Below are 13143 nucleotides of genomic sequence, written 5' to 3' on the forward strand. Positions count from 1 at the left end.
TATTTTTATTTATATAATTTAATATTATTTTATATTTTACTGTTTATTTAATTTAATTTTTTATATGATAAAAAATATTAGAATATTCAATAAGTATTGATATTATTGTATTTGTATAAATTGATAAAAAAAATTAATAAATATTATAATTTTTAATATTTGTCCTTCTAATTTTTTTTTACATATTTTATCGGATATATATTCAAATTTTTATATAAAATAATCATAAAAAATCAAAGAGTTGATGATGCATTTTTTAAGAGGAAGACTAATATTCAAGAAGGAAAACATATAACTTTTACAATATCAACACCTGTAGATAGTTCTTCTACTTTAATAAATTACGAAGAAAGTAAGATACAACCTTCAAAAGTTTAAAGAGTTGCATCTGATGAGTTTGACCTTAATTCTTTAGAATGATACCTTGAAAAATAGCTTCAAATTTGGCAATATCACCCAAATCAGAGAGATGATGTTAAACAAGTTTATCTTAAATAGGATCCATATCAAAAACATCTTGACAATTATTTTCTATCTGACTCCCCAAAATTTCGTTTCAAACTCCGCCACTGCGTGGAGCAATTACATAATTAATAATTTCTACTCTTCTACCGTGCGTGCTGCATGTGTATGTGAACTGCGTTCTGTAACCAGTCACCATTTGTCTCCCGCTCTTGCTGGACTTTCGCCGATTAGAACGTTAGCCACTGTCACCCAACCACAGTCGACGCTGCCTATGTCTATACCAACATCCGAGCAGGCCCATTCGCGTACAAGTTGTCTTTTGCTACATTTTCATACATGCATTCTTAAATATGGATGTTGACCCAAATTTTTCAAAAGAATTTGCATTCTTTGATGGTTCTGCTCCCGTGTGATAAATGGGTTAATAGCATACTAGTTTCAGCTCTTGAAAAAAATGACTTTGGCTCCATGTCAATCCTAATAGGAGAGGTTGGATGGCCAACGGATGGAAGCGTTAACGCAAATATAAAGAAGGCTCAAAGGATCAATCAGGGATTCCATACCGGATGTTTAATTTAATAAGTATGCAGATAGTTATGTTGATTCCTAATTGAATAGTTATTCTTTTTTATTTGATTTATTCATGCACAATTAATAATAGTTGGATGTTCAATTTATTAGATGTACGAATAGTTATCTTAATGTTAGAGTTTAGGGGTAATTTGGAGGTAGAGTATTTTTTTACTCTATTGAATCAATTTTAAAATTTATTGTTCACAAAAATGATTGTCTATCTAACAAAACCGATATATATATATATATATATATATATATATATATATATATATATATATATATATATATATATATATATATATATATATATATATGAGACTAAAGGTAAAATTAAAGTTAATCTAATTTTCATAATATTTTAAAAATATTATATAATTAGTGTGACCACCCTAATAATACTCATCAATCATCATACACTACACTCCATATCTATATATATTCAAAAAACTCACATTTCTATTTCTATATTCGTAAGTCTATATCATGATGTAAGCACTTTGTATTATATTATTGCACCCTACATATATAAAAGAAGGAAGAAAGAAGACCCTAAGTGTTGTGTATAAAATCACAATACTTTGAACGTTAAACCATAAAACAACAAAACAATGGTCTTCCCGGATCCTCTTTTACATGTCGATTATTCCGCCATCATGGCTAGAGATGATGAAAAGCTCCACATAGTAATATTTCCATGGCTGGCCTTTGGGCACATCATCCCAAACCTAGAGCTCGCCAAACACATAGCTCAAAAGGGTCACAAAGTCAGCTTCGTCTCAACAACAAGGAACATAGAACGCCTCCCAAAACCGCCGCCAAACTTAGCTTCACTCATCACATACGTGAAGCTCCCACTACCAAAAGTGGACAACCTCCCGGAAAATGCAGAGGCCACCGCGGACGTCCCATACGACGTCGTTCAGTACCTCAAGAAAGCCTACGACGCACTCCAACACCCCTTCTCCCACTATCTGGAATCTTCCAACGCGGATTGGATCTTCTACGACTTCGCTGCCTTCTGGGTGCCCTCTCTTGCTTCCAGATTCGGCATGAAAACCGTTTTCTATAGCATTTTCACACCGCCGTTTATGGCTTTTATGGGCCCTGCATCATATATGATTGATAACGATCCCATCAGGACCAAACCCGAGAACTTCACGGTCCCGCCTCCTTGGGTCCCTTTCTCCTCCACCGTGGCATTCCATTACTACGAGATCATGAGGATCGTTGACTCCGTCTCCGACAACGACTCCGGCACCTCCGACACCTACCGCCTCGGCGCCAGCATCGAGAACTGCGATCTCGTTGCTGTTAGAGGCTGCACCGAGCTTGAACCCGAGTGGTTCCAAGTTCTCAGAGATATTTACCGGAAGCCGGTTCTCCCGGTTGGTCAACTCCCAAGCTCGGGTTTCAACGGCGGCGATGAGAACGAGAACGACACGTGGCGAGGGATAAAGGAGTGGCTGGACAAGCAGGCGCATGGGAGAGTAGTGTACGTGGCATTCGGGAGCGAAGCGAAGCCGAGGCAAGAGGAAGTGAACGAGATCGCTCTTGGATTGGAGAAATCAGAGCTTCCGTTCTTTTGGGTGCTTAGGGTTCGGCGGGGAGCTTCCGACACGGAGGTTCTGAAACTGCCGGAGGGGTTCGAAGAGCGAACGAAGGGGAGGGGAGTGGTGTGGAGGGGTTGGGCGCCGCAGTTGAAGATATTGGGGCATGGAAGTGTTGGTGGGTTCTTGAGTCACTCTGGTTGGACTTCAGTGGTTGAGGCAGTTCAGAACGAAACACCGCTGGTGTTGCTTACGTTTCTTGCGGACCAAGGGATCAACGCCAGGGTGCTTGAGGAGAGGAAGATGGGTTACCCTGTGCCCCGAGACAAGTTAAACGGGTCGTTCACGAGTGACTCGGTTGCTCGTTCGGTGAGGCTGGTTGTGCTTGACGATGGTGGAAGGGTTTATAGGGACAATATTAAAGAGGTTAAAGACTTGTTTCTCAATAATCAAAGACAGCAAAAGTACATCCACCAATTACTATGCCACCTTCGTAGTCGTAGCCACCCGAAAAAGGGGGAACGCGTATTTCGAGATTGAATCTCATCATTATTATATGTTGCTCTAGTTTGAGGGAAAAGTTAGGAAAATTTTCACATGTATCACCCACTTTATTGGTATAGCAGTATAACATGTACGGATTGATGGCCAGTAAAATTTTGTCCTCTTGCATGGTATATATTGAGTAAAGATCTATAAAAGGGCAAAAAAAAAGGACGGCTAAGGTTAATAAATCTATGGCTAAATAATTATTTGTATTGGTAAGTTGCCACATTAGAATAAATTTTGAATGGCTGGAAGTTGAAGTTGATGGAAATGGATCTTTTCCAATTTTTTCGACACTTGAAGAAATATAGTGTGATTTTTTACTATTAATTTTATAAGTGGGGCTAAAATTAAATATGAAAAAAAAGCAATGAAAGAAAAATTACAATTGACACTATTCAATTTTTTTTTACTAAAAAAAATTCACTCCCGAAATTGATGAATTCTGTAAACCAAGTGTATATGTACATAAAATTTATTAGTTTGTAAATAAAAAAATAATTAAATAATAAAATAAGTTGAATTATTTTTTACTAACACTTATGCATGTCTAAAAAGAATAAATAATTTTTTAATTAGTATTCTAACTTCTAATACGTTATAATGATTCAAAAAAATAGATAGGTTATATAATTAATTATTTATCTATTCTGCAGAAAATAATAAATAAAGAATAATATAGTAAATTTGTTTTTTTAAATTTTTTGGTCGAAAAATTTAATTTTCAACAAATTTATTTTAATTATTAAATCAGTTACTAAATTTATTACACAAATTAATTTTTATGTTAAATTCGGTATAAAATAGACAAATCAATCTCTATTATTATTTAAAAAAATATTAAAAAATTATCAAAATTTATTATTTTTTACCATTCCTTCATTATCAACTCAATTATTTTAATTTAACTTTTTTAATCTAGTAATCTAACAACATAATTTTAGACATTAATGATTAAGTGATGACAAAAATTAATAAATTCTAATAGTTTTTTAGTATTTTTCATTTTTTCTATTATTTAATAAAAATATGAATATCTATATAGACAAATAATTTAATATAAAAAGTACTTTTTCTAACAAAATACACTACAAAAAAATATCGTTAAAATTGACGGCCAAATCGACAGCTAAGCCGTCGATAATATTAAAATTCGACGGTAAAATTAACGATAAAGATGGTCGCTATTAAACTTGTCAATTTTTTTAAAATTCTAATAAAATCGATAGCGCTAGCCGTGGATAATAATTTAATAAAATCTACAGTATTTCTATCTAAAATACATTGGATTCTTTCTTTCATGCTGCTCAAAATTGTTTTGACTAATGGCTAAATATTAAAAAAGAATAGAACAATAATTATTACACTATATATGGTTAAAAAAGGATAATCTATCTATTACTACTAAACGAAAAGGACTTATGATTAGTACACATTGTTTTCCTTGTTGCCACTTGCCTGTAGATTTCATATTTCACAATTCTTATCATGCTTTAGTACACATTGTTTTTTTTTAGATATTGTAATTCGATAAGCCAACATCACTTACTTTACATCCTAATTTGTACATTTGAACTAACCAAATAATTTCCTTGGTTAGTAGTTTATAATTATGGTTACTCTTCTGTTTCTCATTGGGACAGATTATTAAGTATAGAGTTAACTAGTGTTGATTCAAATATAATATAAGGCAGAAAAAAATTGTTATTAGTCACCTAATATTTTTTCTACAATATTTACCTAATAACTACTTCATATTAGTAAAACATATACCATGTTCCGTATAACTACTTCATATTTACGTAATAATTTCGTTACAAATTGAAAGAAAGATTTCAGTAAGAATATCTATCATGTGATTCTTAAATATGGACCATGTGAGTATGAGAATTTATCATTAAGAGTGTTTCTGTTTTTACCAAATAGAGAAATAAAATATTTTTTAATGAAATTATGGAATTATTAAACTTAGTCTTAGTTCTTAAAATAAAATGGAATCAGAATAAACATGCTAGGATTTTTAGATTTAGAAAACAGGATATTACAATTAGGTCAAGTTTACATTTAAAATAGAAGATTTCCAAATGAAACTGAAGTTGACTTGGAAAAGAGTTCAGTAACAGTCAGAAAATGATATCTGATTCTTGTAAGCTTGATTGAGAGAGAACGGAAAAGGACCAAAGTAGAAGAAACGACGGCGGAACTGCAGCAGCGGAGCGACAGGCGGCGCGAGCAAGAGAAGCAACAGTGGAGAGCGACAGCAGCACGGTAGCAACAGAGCACGACGGTGGCGCGAGCGAACAGAGTGACGGCGACGCAACCGTGACACCGACAGCAGAGAATGAGGGTTGGTAAATTTGGGGTAAAATGAGGGTTTGTGAGGAAATTAACAATATTTTTCTGAATTTGGAGCCGGGTTGGTGAGGAATGCAGAAAAGAAAAGGATAGAATGAGGGTTGGTGAGGAATTTGGGGTAAAATTGTGTTTCTGAACTTGGAGGGGGAAAGGGCGCGGGGTTGGTGTTTTCAGCAATAAAAATTAACGGTAGAGTTGTCAATTTTAATTTGAAAAAAAAGCAACATCTTTCGCGTCTATTTTATACGTTAAATCCACACCATTTATTAGATTTTAGAAAGCAATCTAGACCGTTCAAATTTATCGACGAAAATTTTGTCGATATTTTAAATATAAAAATAGACGTCACGGTAATACTCCTGGTTCGTCGACAATATGACGATAGTTAAAAAAGGTTTAATGTAGTATAAAAAAATCGACGGCTAGGCTGTCAATTTTATTATTTTATTTTTAAATTTCTTTTTTTAAAAATATCGACAGCAAGCCGTCGAAAAATATCGACGAGAGAGATAGCCGTCAATTTTTTGCGTCGAAAAATACGTTTTTTCTTATAGTGATAGAATTTTAAAGAATGATTTGATAATTAAAATTTATTAAAAAACTAAAATAATATTTCATAAAAATGTCCTTAAATATCGATCCAGTCATAAATTAATTAGCACTAACTTACTATGACCAAGACTAGTAATTTTAATTTGTTCAATCTAAGGCATGATGACAAATAATTTTACATCTTAAATAAAACCAGTTTAATAAAATTTTATTGAATCAAAGGTTATGTTTCATGTAAGGTGAACTTGCTCTATCTATAGTCATAAATATGAACAATGTTTATTTGTTTTCGTCAAAGGCAAGTTTTTAATTTTTTGTTTGCAAATCCGCTACGTTACCAACAAGGAGTCTGCCAATTTCTGCTAATTTTATTAGGCTGGACCCATCAAACAAAAAAAAAAAACAACCCAATCATTCCAATTTACCCTAATTTAAAATTTTTCCTCATCCTTTCCACCTAGTCCTTCTTCACCACCGCTATATGTTTCCTTTCCCCTCCCCCGTTGCTGAACCTCCCTACCACCGAGACGCGTTTCTAACCTCCTTCCGACGCTATTTCTGTCCGCTTGAAGAACGCTGCCCAGTGCCGCCTCTGCTTGAACCCGCGACGTCGCAACGCCAATACCATCATTCTGCCGGGACACGTGTAGTCCGCCACTGTCCTCACGACACGCCGACGCTTTTCCCCATCTTTCGTCGCGGGCTGCTGCTGCTCCTTCACTCCATTGTTCTCCAACAGGTTAGTATATGTTTAGGATTTTATCTAATAGATGTTAGATAATTCTCTGCACTGTCCTAGGATTCATAAACTAGGATTAGTAGTTCAATTGAGTTGTTCTTTAATTTTTGCTGAATAACTGGATGTTCCTGTTTTTAATGAAGTTTACGTGTTTGACTTGCTGATTTAAACTGATTTTTTTATGGTATTGGTTCTGCCTGTGAGGCTGATTAATTTCTTAAAAGTTATTGAAAGGTGCTTCCTTTTCTACTATTATTGGCATCCTTTGATCAGGCTAGTTATGTTGAGTTCTTCTTATTCAGAAACCTTTATGTGTTACTGTCTTCATGCAATAGACATTGATTTATTTTCTTTTGGATCTTTTCTTTAATGGATGTGTCCTCTTTTAAAACTTACTTGAATGTGTCTTTAATTAATGTGTCTTTTGTTAGATGTGTCTTTAGTAGAGGTGTCTTCTGTTTCAATTTCATTTTTATGCACTTTTTCATGGTTTAGATTATACGTAATATTGTGAGTAACTAAATTTAATTGGTTTATCTCAATATTCCAAGTTTTTTGTTTGATTAATGGATGTTGCTATTGAATGGTTTTATGTCTTGTTGTAGTTGTACCTTGTACTTAGTTGATGCTTCCATGGTGGTTTGAGAGTTTCTGAAAAAAGAGAACTTGAGACTTAGATTATTTTTTTGTCAAATTAGTCTTGATTTAAAATTTATTGATTTATAGGCTTTGACTGGCTTGAATTATGTAAAAGTATTTAAAGTTGCTCTTGGCATTGAGATTATGTTCCTTTTGTTGATTTTTTTTAAACTGTGCGTCTAGTTGAAATGTGATTAATGGATAGACTAATTTTTTATAACTATATGTGGGTGGTTATTTTTGAGCTGTAATTCTATTTTAATTTAGCATTAATCGGAGTCTTTTATTGGATGTGTCTTTAATAGAGGTGTCTTTCGTTTCCATGATTTAGATTTTACGTGAAATTGTTAGTAACTGAATTTAATTAGTTTCGTTCAATGTTCCAAGTTTTTAGTTTGATTCATAGATGTTGCTATTGGATGACTTTATGTCATATTTGTAACACCCTATTATACAGTGTTTTACGCTTAAGTCGTAGAACAGAGGTAGTGTGGTATTACAGACCTCTAAACAGTAAAAATATACATATAATACTGAAAGAAATAACATACTAGGAGCCTTTAGACGAGTGAGTGTGGGGGGGGGGGTTTCGGCTATCATCCCTATCATCGAAGGCAAAACCGTGAGACCTTGTGTGCCAAAGCGGACAATATCGTGCTAGCGGGTGCTCTGGGCTGTTACAATATTATTGTTGTATCTTGTACTTAGTTTTGAGAGTTTTTGAAAAAGAAGAACTTGAGACTTAGATTATTTATTTGTCGAATTAGTCTTTGTTTAAAATTTATTGATTTATAGGCTTTGAATGGTCTGAATTATGTAGAAATGTTTGAAGTTGCTCTTGGTACTGGACATTATGTTCCTCTTGTTGAGTTTTTTTTAACTGTGTGTAGTTGAAATGTGATTAATGGATAGACTAATTTTTCATAACTATATGTGGGAGGTTATTTTTTGAGCTATGATTCTATTTTAATTTAGTATTAGTTGGATTTTTCTGCTTTTGTTAAACACTTGTTTAAAACTTATATGGATGTGTCTTTAAAATATGTGTCTTCTATTTAAAATTTGTAGAGATGTGCCTTCTGTTTAAAACTTGTTCGGATGTATCTTTAATGGATATGTCTTTTATTGAATGTGTCTTTAATGGATGTGTCTTCTGTTTAAAACTAGCTTGAATATGTCTTTAATAGATGTGTCTTCTGATTAGAACTTTGATGTTGCTTTTCGAGACTTCTGGACTTTTTTTTTTATTTCAGGCCTAGGTTTTTCTTCTTTGTTGGACTTATTAGTGCGTGTCTCTATTGAGACTCTTGTGGGATTTTTTTCTGGTGTGGATGTGTCTTCTCTGTTAGGACATTGGTGTGTCTATTTTGTATTTGTTAAACACTTGCACTATTGCATTGCAACTTTGTCATCATTTTCCTTTTTCTTGTGTGTTTATAGGGGAAGTATTCTCAAGATCAATGCTTTGTGCGGCCATCTGACACGGAGGATATTGTTTGCGTGTATGCCGAGGTATCTTCACAAGAAGTAGCAGATAGCCTAGCTAACTCCATGGCTAAACTTGTGGACTAATTCGTGGGTTGACGTGCGTCTTCTCTGCGTCCATCATATATATAAGAGCTTGATTTTTCAAAGTTTTGTAATCTTGAAGAGAAAAAAATTTCTTAAGAATTTTATTTTATAGAGCATTTTACCAATTGCTGAGATGACTCTCAATCAAATGATTATCCATTATCATACATGAACATGTTAGATCGGATTTTTCAATCCTTTGGATTTGGAAAAAAATTCTATTGTGATATATTAGAACCAATTGACTTAACTTTATCACATAGATTAGCAACATTAAGCATATTATACAGTTTTAGTAGAAAGATTATTGTTGAAGAGATTGTGAAAAACGTAACTATAGTCTATCTAATTACTTCATAGAATTCTAAATTATTCATAAGATACTTTATGAATTTGTATTTGCAAATATGGGCTTTACTAGTATATTCATGACCAAAGATAGTACATAATGCTACCAGAACTTAGCCTCAAGTTTTTGCTGTCTACTTAAAAGTAACATTGGTTATGTACTATATATTATTACAAATCGCCCCCTAAACAGAATTCAAGATGTACTACTTGCACAAGTAATTCATACTCAACAAGCACCAGCCTTGTCAAGTGTATCCAAAGCTACCATAATTTTGGATCATTATAATCCTTAATTAGAAAGGTAGGCTTTGCTTCCATCAGTAAATGCTCTGCATTCCGGTTGGTTATACCAATAACAAGCATCCCAGCAGCCACTTTAGCTTTGATCCGTGAGACAGAATCTTATGACAACAAATAGAATGAAAGTCAAATACAGAAGTTAAATTATTGATACCACAATCCAATAACATTTAGGTAAAGAACAAAAATCATTATGGCATAGAAGAATGCAGACCTCAATTATAAATGTGTGATCCTTTGATGCTTTGAGAGCTTCAAGACCTTTAAGGTAGAAGCTAAAGAGACTAACTACTCTTTTATGGAAGGCATAAGCTGAAAAGTACAACTCCAACCATATAATCAATCATATCTTAATTGCTCATGGAAGATAAATAACAGAAAAAGCTAGAATTCAATTTTCAACATAAAAAAGTAACATCTACAAATCAGGGGATCATACATGCTTGAATTCAATTTTCAATCCAAAGAAAGCTACATTTCAACACAAAAATATATTACAGACTTGAAAATATTGCTTATACCTTAAGATAATCACAATTTATGTCAATTAAAAATTAAAGAGTTAAAAACACATTCTGAAACCTAAAACTTTCAATCAAATTTATAATATTCACATCTTTAATTCGGCCAAATTTTCATTATTTTTGACAGGGCAACAACTTCACAACAAAGGTCGAATCATATTCCAAGAATGATCGCATACCTAAATTTTCATTAGCAACAATATAACACAAAATCAACAAACAGTGCAAATTTCAAAATGAACCACCAACTAGAAAAAAATAATAAAATCATAAATTTTGACACACAGATTCACCGTCTGCCACATTCATCATTATAGTATATAATAGAAACATGTATATTGGAACAACCAAAATAATTAAAAAATATTAATTTTTAAATTAACTTAGAGGAAAAATTAGGAAATCGGAAAAGAAAAAATAATAGAAGATGAATTGGCTCACCGGAAGGAAGTAGAAATGATTGAGAAGGTGGATACGAGAGAGATGGAGTGTGGTGCGGTGGTCGGCAACGATGCGAATCACGAGGGAAAGGGTGCTACAGTGGTCCTGTGGAGGAGGAAACAGAAGAGAGCGCGTTGCGGTAACGGAGTTGGTTGCGGAGGACACGGGCGTTGCGTAAAGGATCGTCGAGGTGGAGGCCGCAGTGGCGCAAATGCGGGCTTGGCCTTGGGTATGCGAGTCACGAGCGGCGAAGATAAGACAGGCGAACAACGTGGGTGCGAGTGATGCAGATCATCCGGCTGTGCGACGGAAGAGTAGCGACGTGTAGAGGTGGGAATGCAGCGGTTTGAGTGATGGGAGCCAGGACACTTCCGAAGCTGTGATGAGAAGGAGCGGAGATGTTTATGAAGAGGTTACTATTTTTCTAATCCTTATTTTTCAAATTCTATTTAATGTTAATTATTTAAATTTTGTTTTTTTAATTTAAATTAATAATTAATTATTGTTGACAAATATTGAAAGACTCTAACTTGGTTACCAATACTTTTCCTTTTGTTATTAGGATCTCTTCCACTACTAAGTAGAATAGATAATACATTAGTAATGAATTAATCATTATATTAATGATAGTAAAATTTTATGATAGTAAAATTCGCATGATGCACAAAAAAAATTATAATATAAATTTAAAAATGTCATATTATTTATAAATTAATAAAATAATATATAAAAAATACTAAATTTAAAAATATTGTACAAAGTATTAATTTTGCGATTTGTATATATATTTTTTGTGACTTGTATATAATTCAATATAGTTATTCAAATAGAAGAAAATATAAAGTGAAATATTATATATTTAAAAAAAGAAATAGGTATTTGATATTGTAATCATACAAAGTTACATATTCATTTTATATTATTTGTAATTAACAGATTTATTAGTCTTTTTACGTAGTATTTGTTTTATTTTTTTTATTTTTGGGTTTCCTATTGAAGTTTTTGTTTGTTTTTCCTCACATGTTTTTGTAGAAATGAGATTTTTCTAAAATATTAATTTGTTTGAGTTTTGTACTATCTTTTTTATTTTACCCTTGTATATAAGTTTTTCATTTGATGATATCTCTTGGATTCTTTTATATTTTTTCTTTTGTAGTATCTTAATTAATATGCGATTTTCGTCTAAAAATATTAGTATTTATGTTAGTTTTTATACTTTTTTAAGAAATAGAAACTTTATTTAAATAAACATTATAAATGATATTTTGAATAAGAGAACTTTTTTAGTATTATCTATTTTATTTATCAAAATAGAGTAAGGGATCTTTAAAATTACATAATAAATATAAGAATAGTAATAGATCTTTTTATTTTATAAAAGGATTAAAAAATATTTCAAATAAAAATAGAAAGATTAAAAGGTAATTTAATTAATTAAGATGTACTAATTACCCACTTAATAAACTGACGTGGGATAATATTAAAAAAACTAAAAAACTAACAATGCATTTAGAGACTACAATTAAAAAAGAACGACAGATGTTCTGACGCAACTCGACAATCTTCGGCCATCATAGATGCGAGCATGAAACAGAATTGTCGAACACACTTTAGGAGAACCAGGATGAGAGTTTTGAACATGCAGCGACAGCGGAGGAAAGGCGTGCGACAGCAAAAAGGTGGTGGTTGAATCACCATCACCAATAGCGAGAAGAAAGAGATGGAGACACCGAACGGAAATGGCAACAGAAGGGGTTGGCAATGGTCGACCTGGAGATGTTGACAAAGTCATGGGCTGCGCCGACGGTGGTTTAGTGGCTACGGAGTTCTGAGTGCCTTTTTCAATGTTTTGCGTTCTAATATACAGATTATAATGAATAAAAAATATACATTACATACTTAATTAGTTATTTATTATGCATGAAACAATAAAATAAGAGTAATATATTAAATCAATTTTTTAAATTTTTTTGGCCGAAAAGTTTAATCTTTAACAAATTTTAATTATTAAATTGGTTATTAAATTTTTATTTTGTTAGATAAATTAATTTTTACTTTAAATTTTACTAAAAAGTTAGATAAATTAATCTCAATTATTATTTGATAAAAATTAAACATTTTTATAGCCCAATAATGTAATATAAGGATTATTTTTTAACAAAATCAAATTTTAAAAAATAACTTGATAATTAAAATTTACTAAAAATAAAAATATTTTTAGTTTTTTTTCATCAATAAAATTCTACATCCAAATCATTTAGTCAACCAAGTCCAACTAAATTGCTATAACCTAATTCAGCTCCACGTGCCACAATCTCTAACCTTTTGACTTAATGCGCGACTATATATAACTGCTTTTTCTATGCAGATTTCATTTTTTTTTCAAATTTTCTCAACGTTTTTTGCATTCTCTATGTTCTCTTCCTTCTCTGTGTTCTCTTCCTTCACAATCAATGCTCATTGATCTGATTTGAAGATTTGGACCAAATTTTTTTGAAATCAAGCTGTGAAATCAGGTTTGAACATGTATTTCGTT

General features: G+C 32.3%; 1 protein-coding gene across 1 annotated transcript; it reads left to right on the forward strand.

Moving 5' to 3' along the window:
* Nucleotides 1–1616: 1616 nt before the first annotated feature.
* LOC130967807 (UDP-glycosyltransferase 91A1-like) lies at nucleotides 1617–3379 on the forward strand. The gene has a single exon (XM_057892819.1). It carries the CDS (start codon nucleotides 1650–1652, stop codon nucleotides 3126–3128), a length of 1479 nt encoding a protein of 492 aa, XP_057748802.1. The 5' UTR covers nucleotides 1617–1649; the 3' UTR covers nucleotides 3129–3379.
* Nucleotides 3380–13143: the final 9764 nt, after the last annotated feature.

This window comes from Arachis stenosperma, chromosome 3 (assembly GCF_014773155.1).
Source record: "Arachis stenosperma cultivar V10309 chromosome 3, arast.V10309.gnm1.PFL2, whole genome shotgun sequence".
Lineage (NCBI taxonomy): Eukaryota > Viridiplantae > Streptophyta > Magnoliopsida > Fabales > Fabaceae > Arachis > Arachis stenosperma.

Excerpts from the sequence above, each read along its gene's own strand:
- LOC130967807 (XM_057892819.1), top strand. The coding sequence starts at position 1,650 with ATGGTCTTCCCGGATCCTCTTTTACATGTCGATTATTCCGCCATCATG.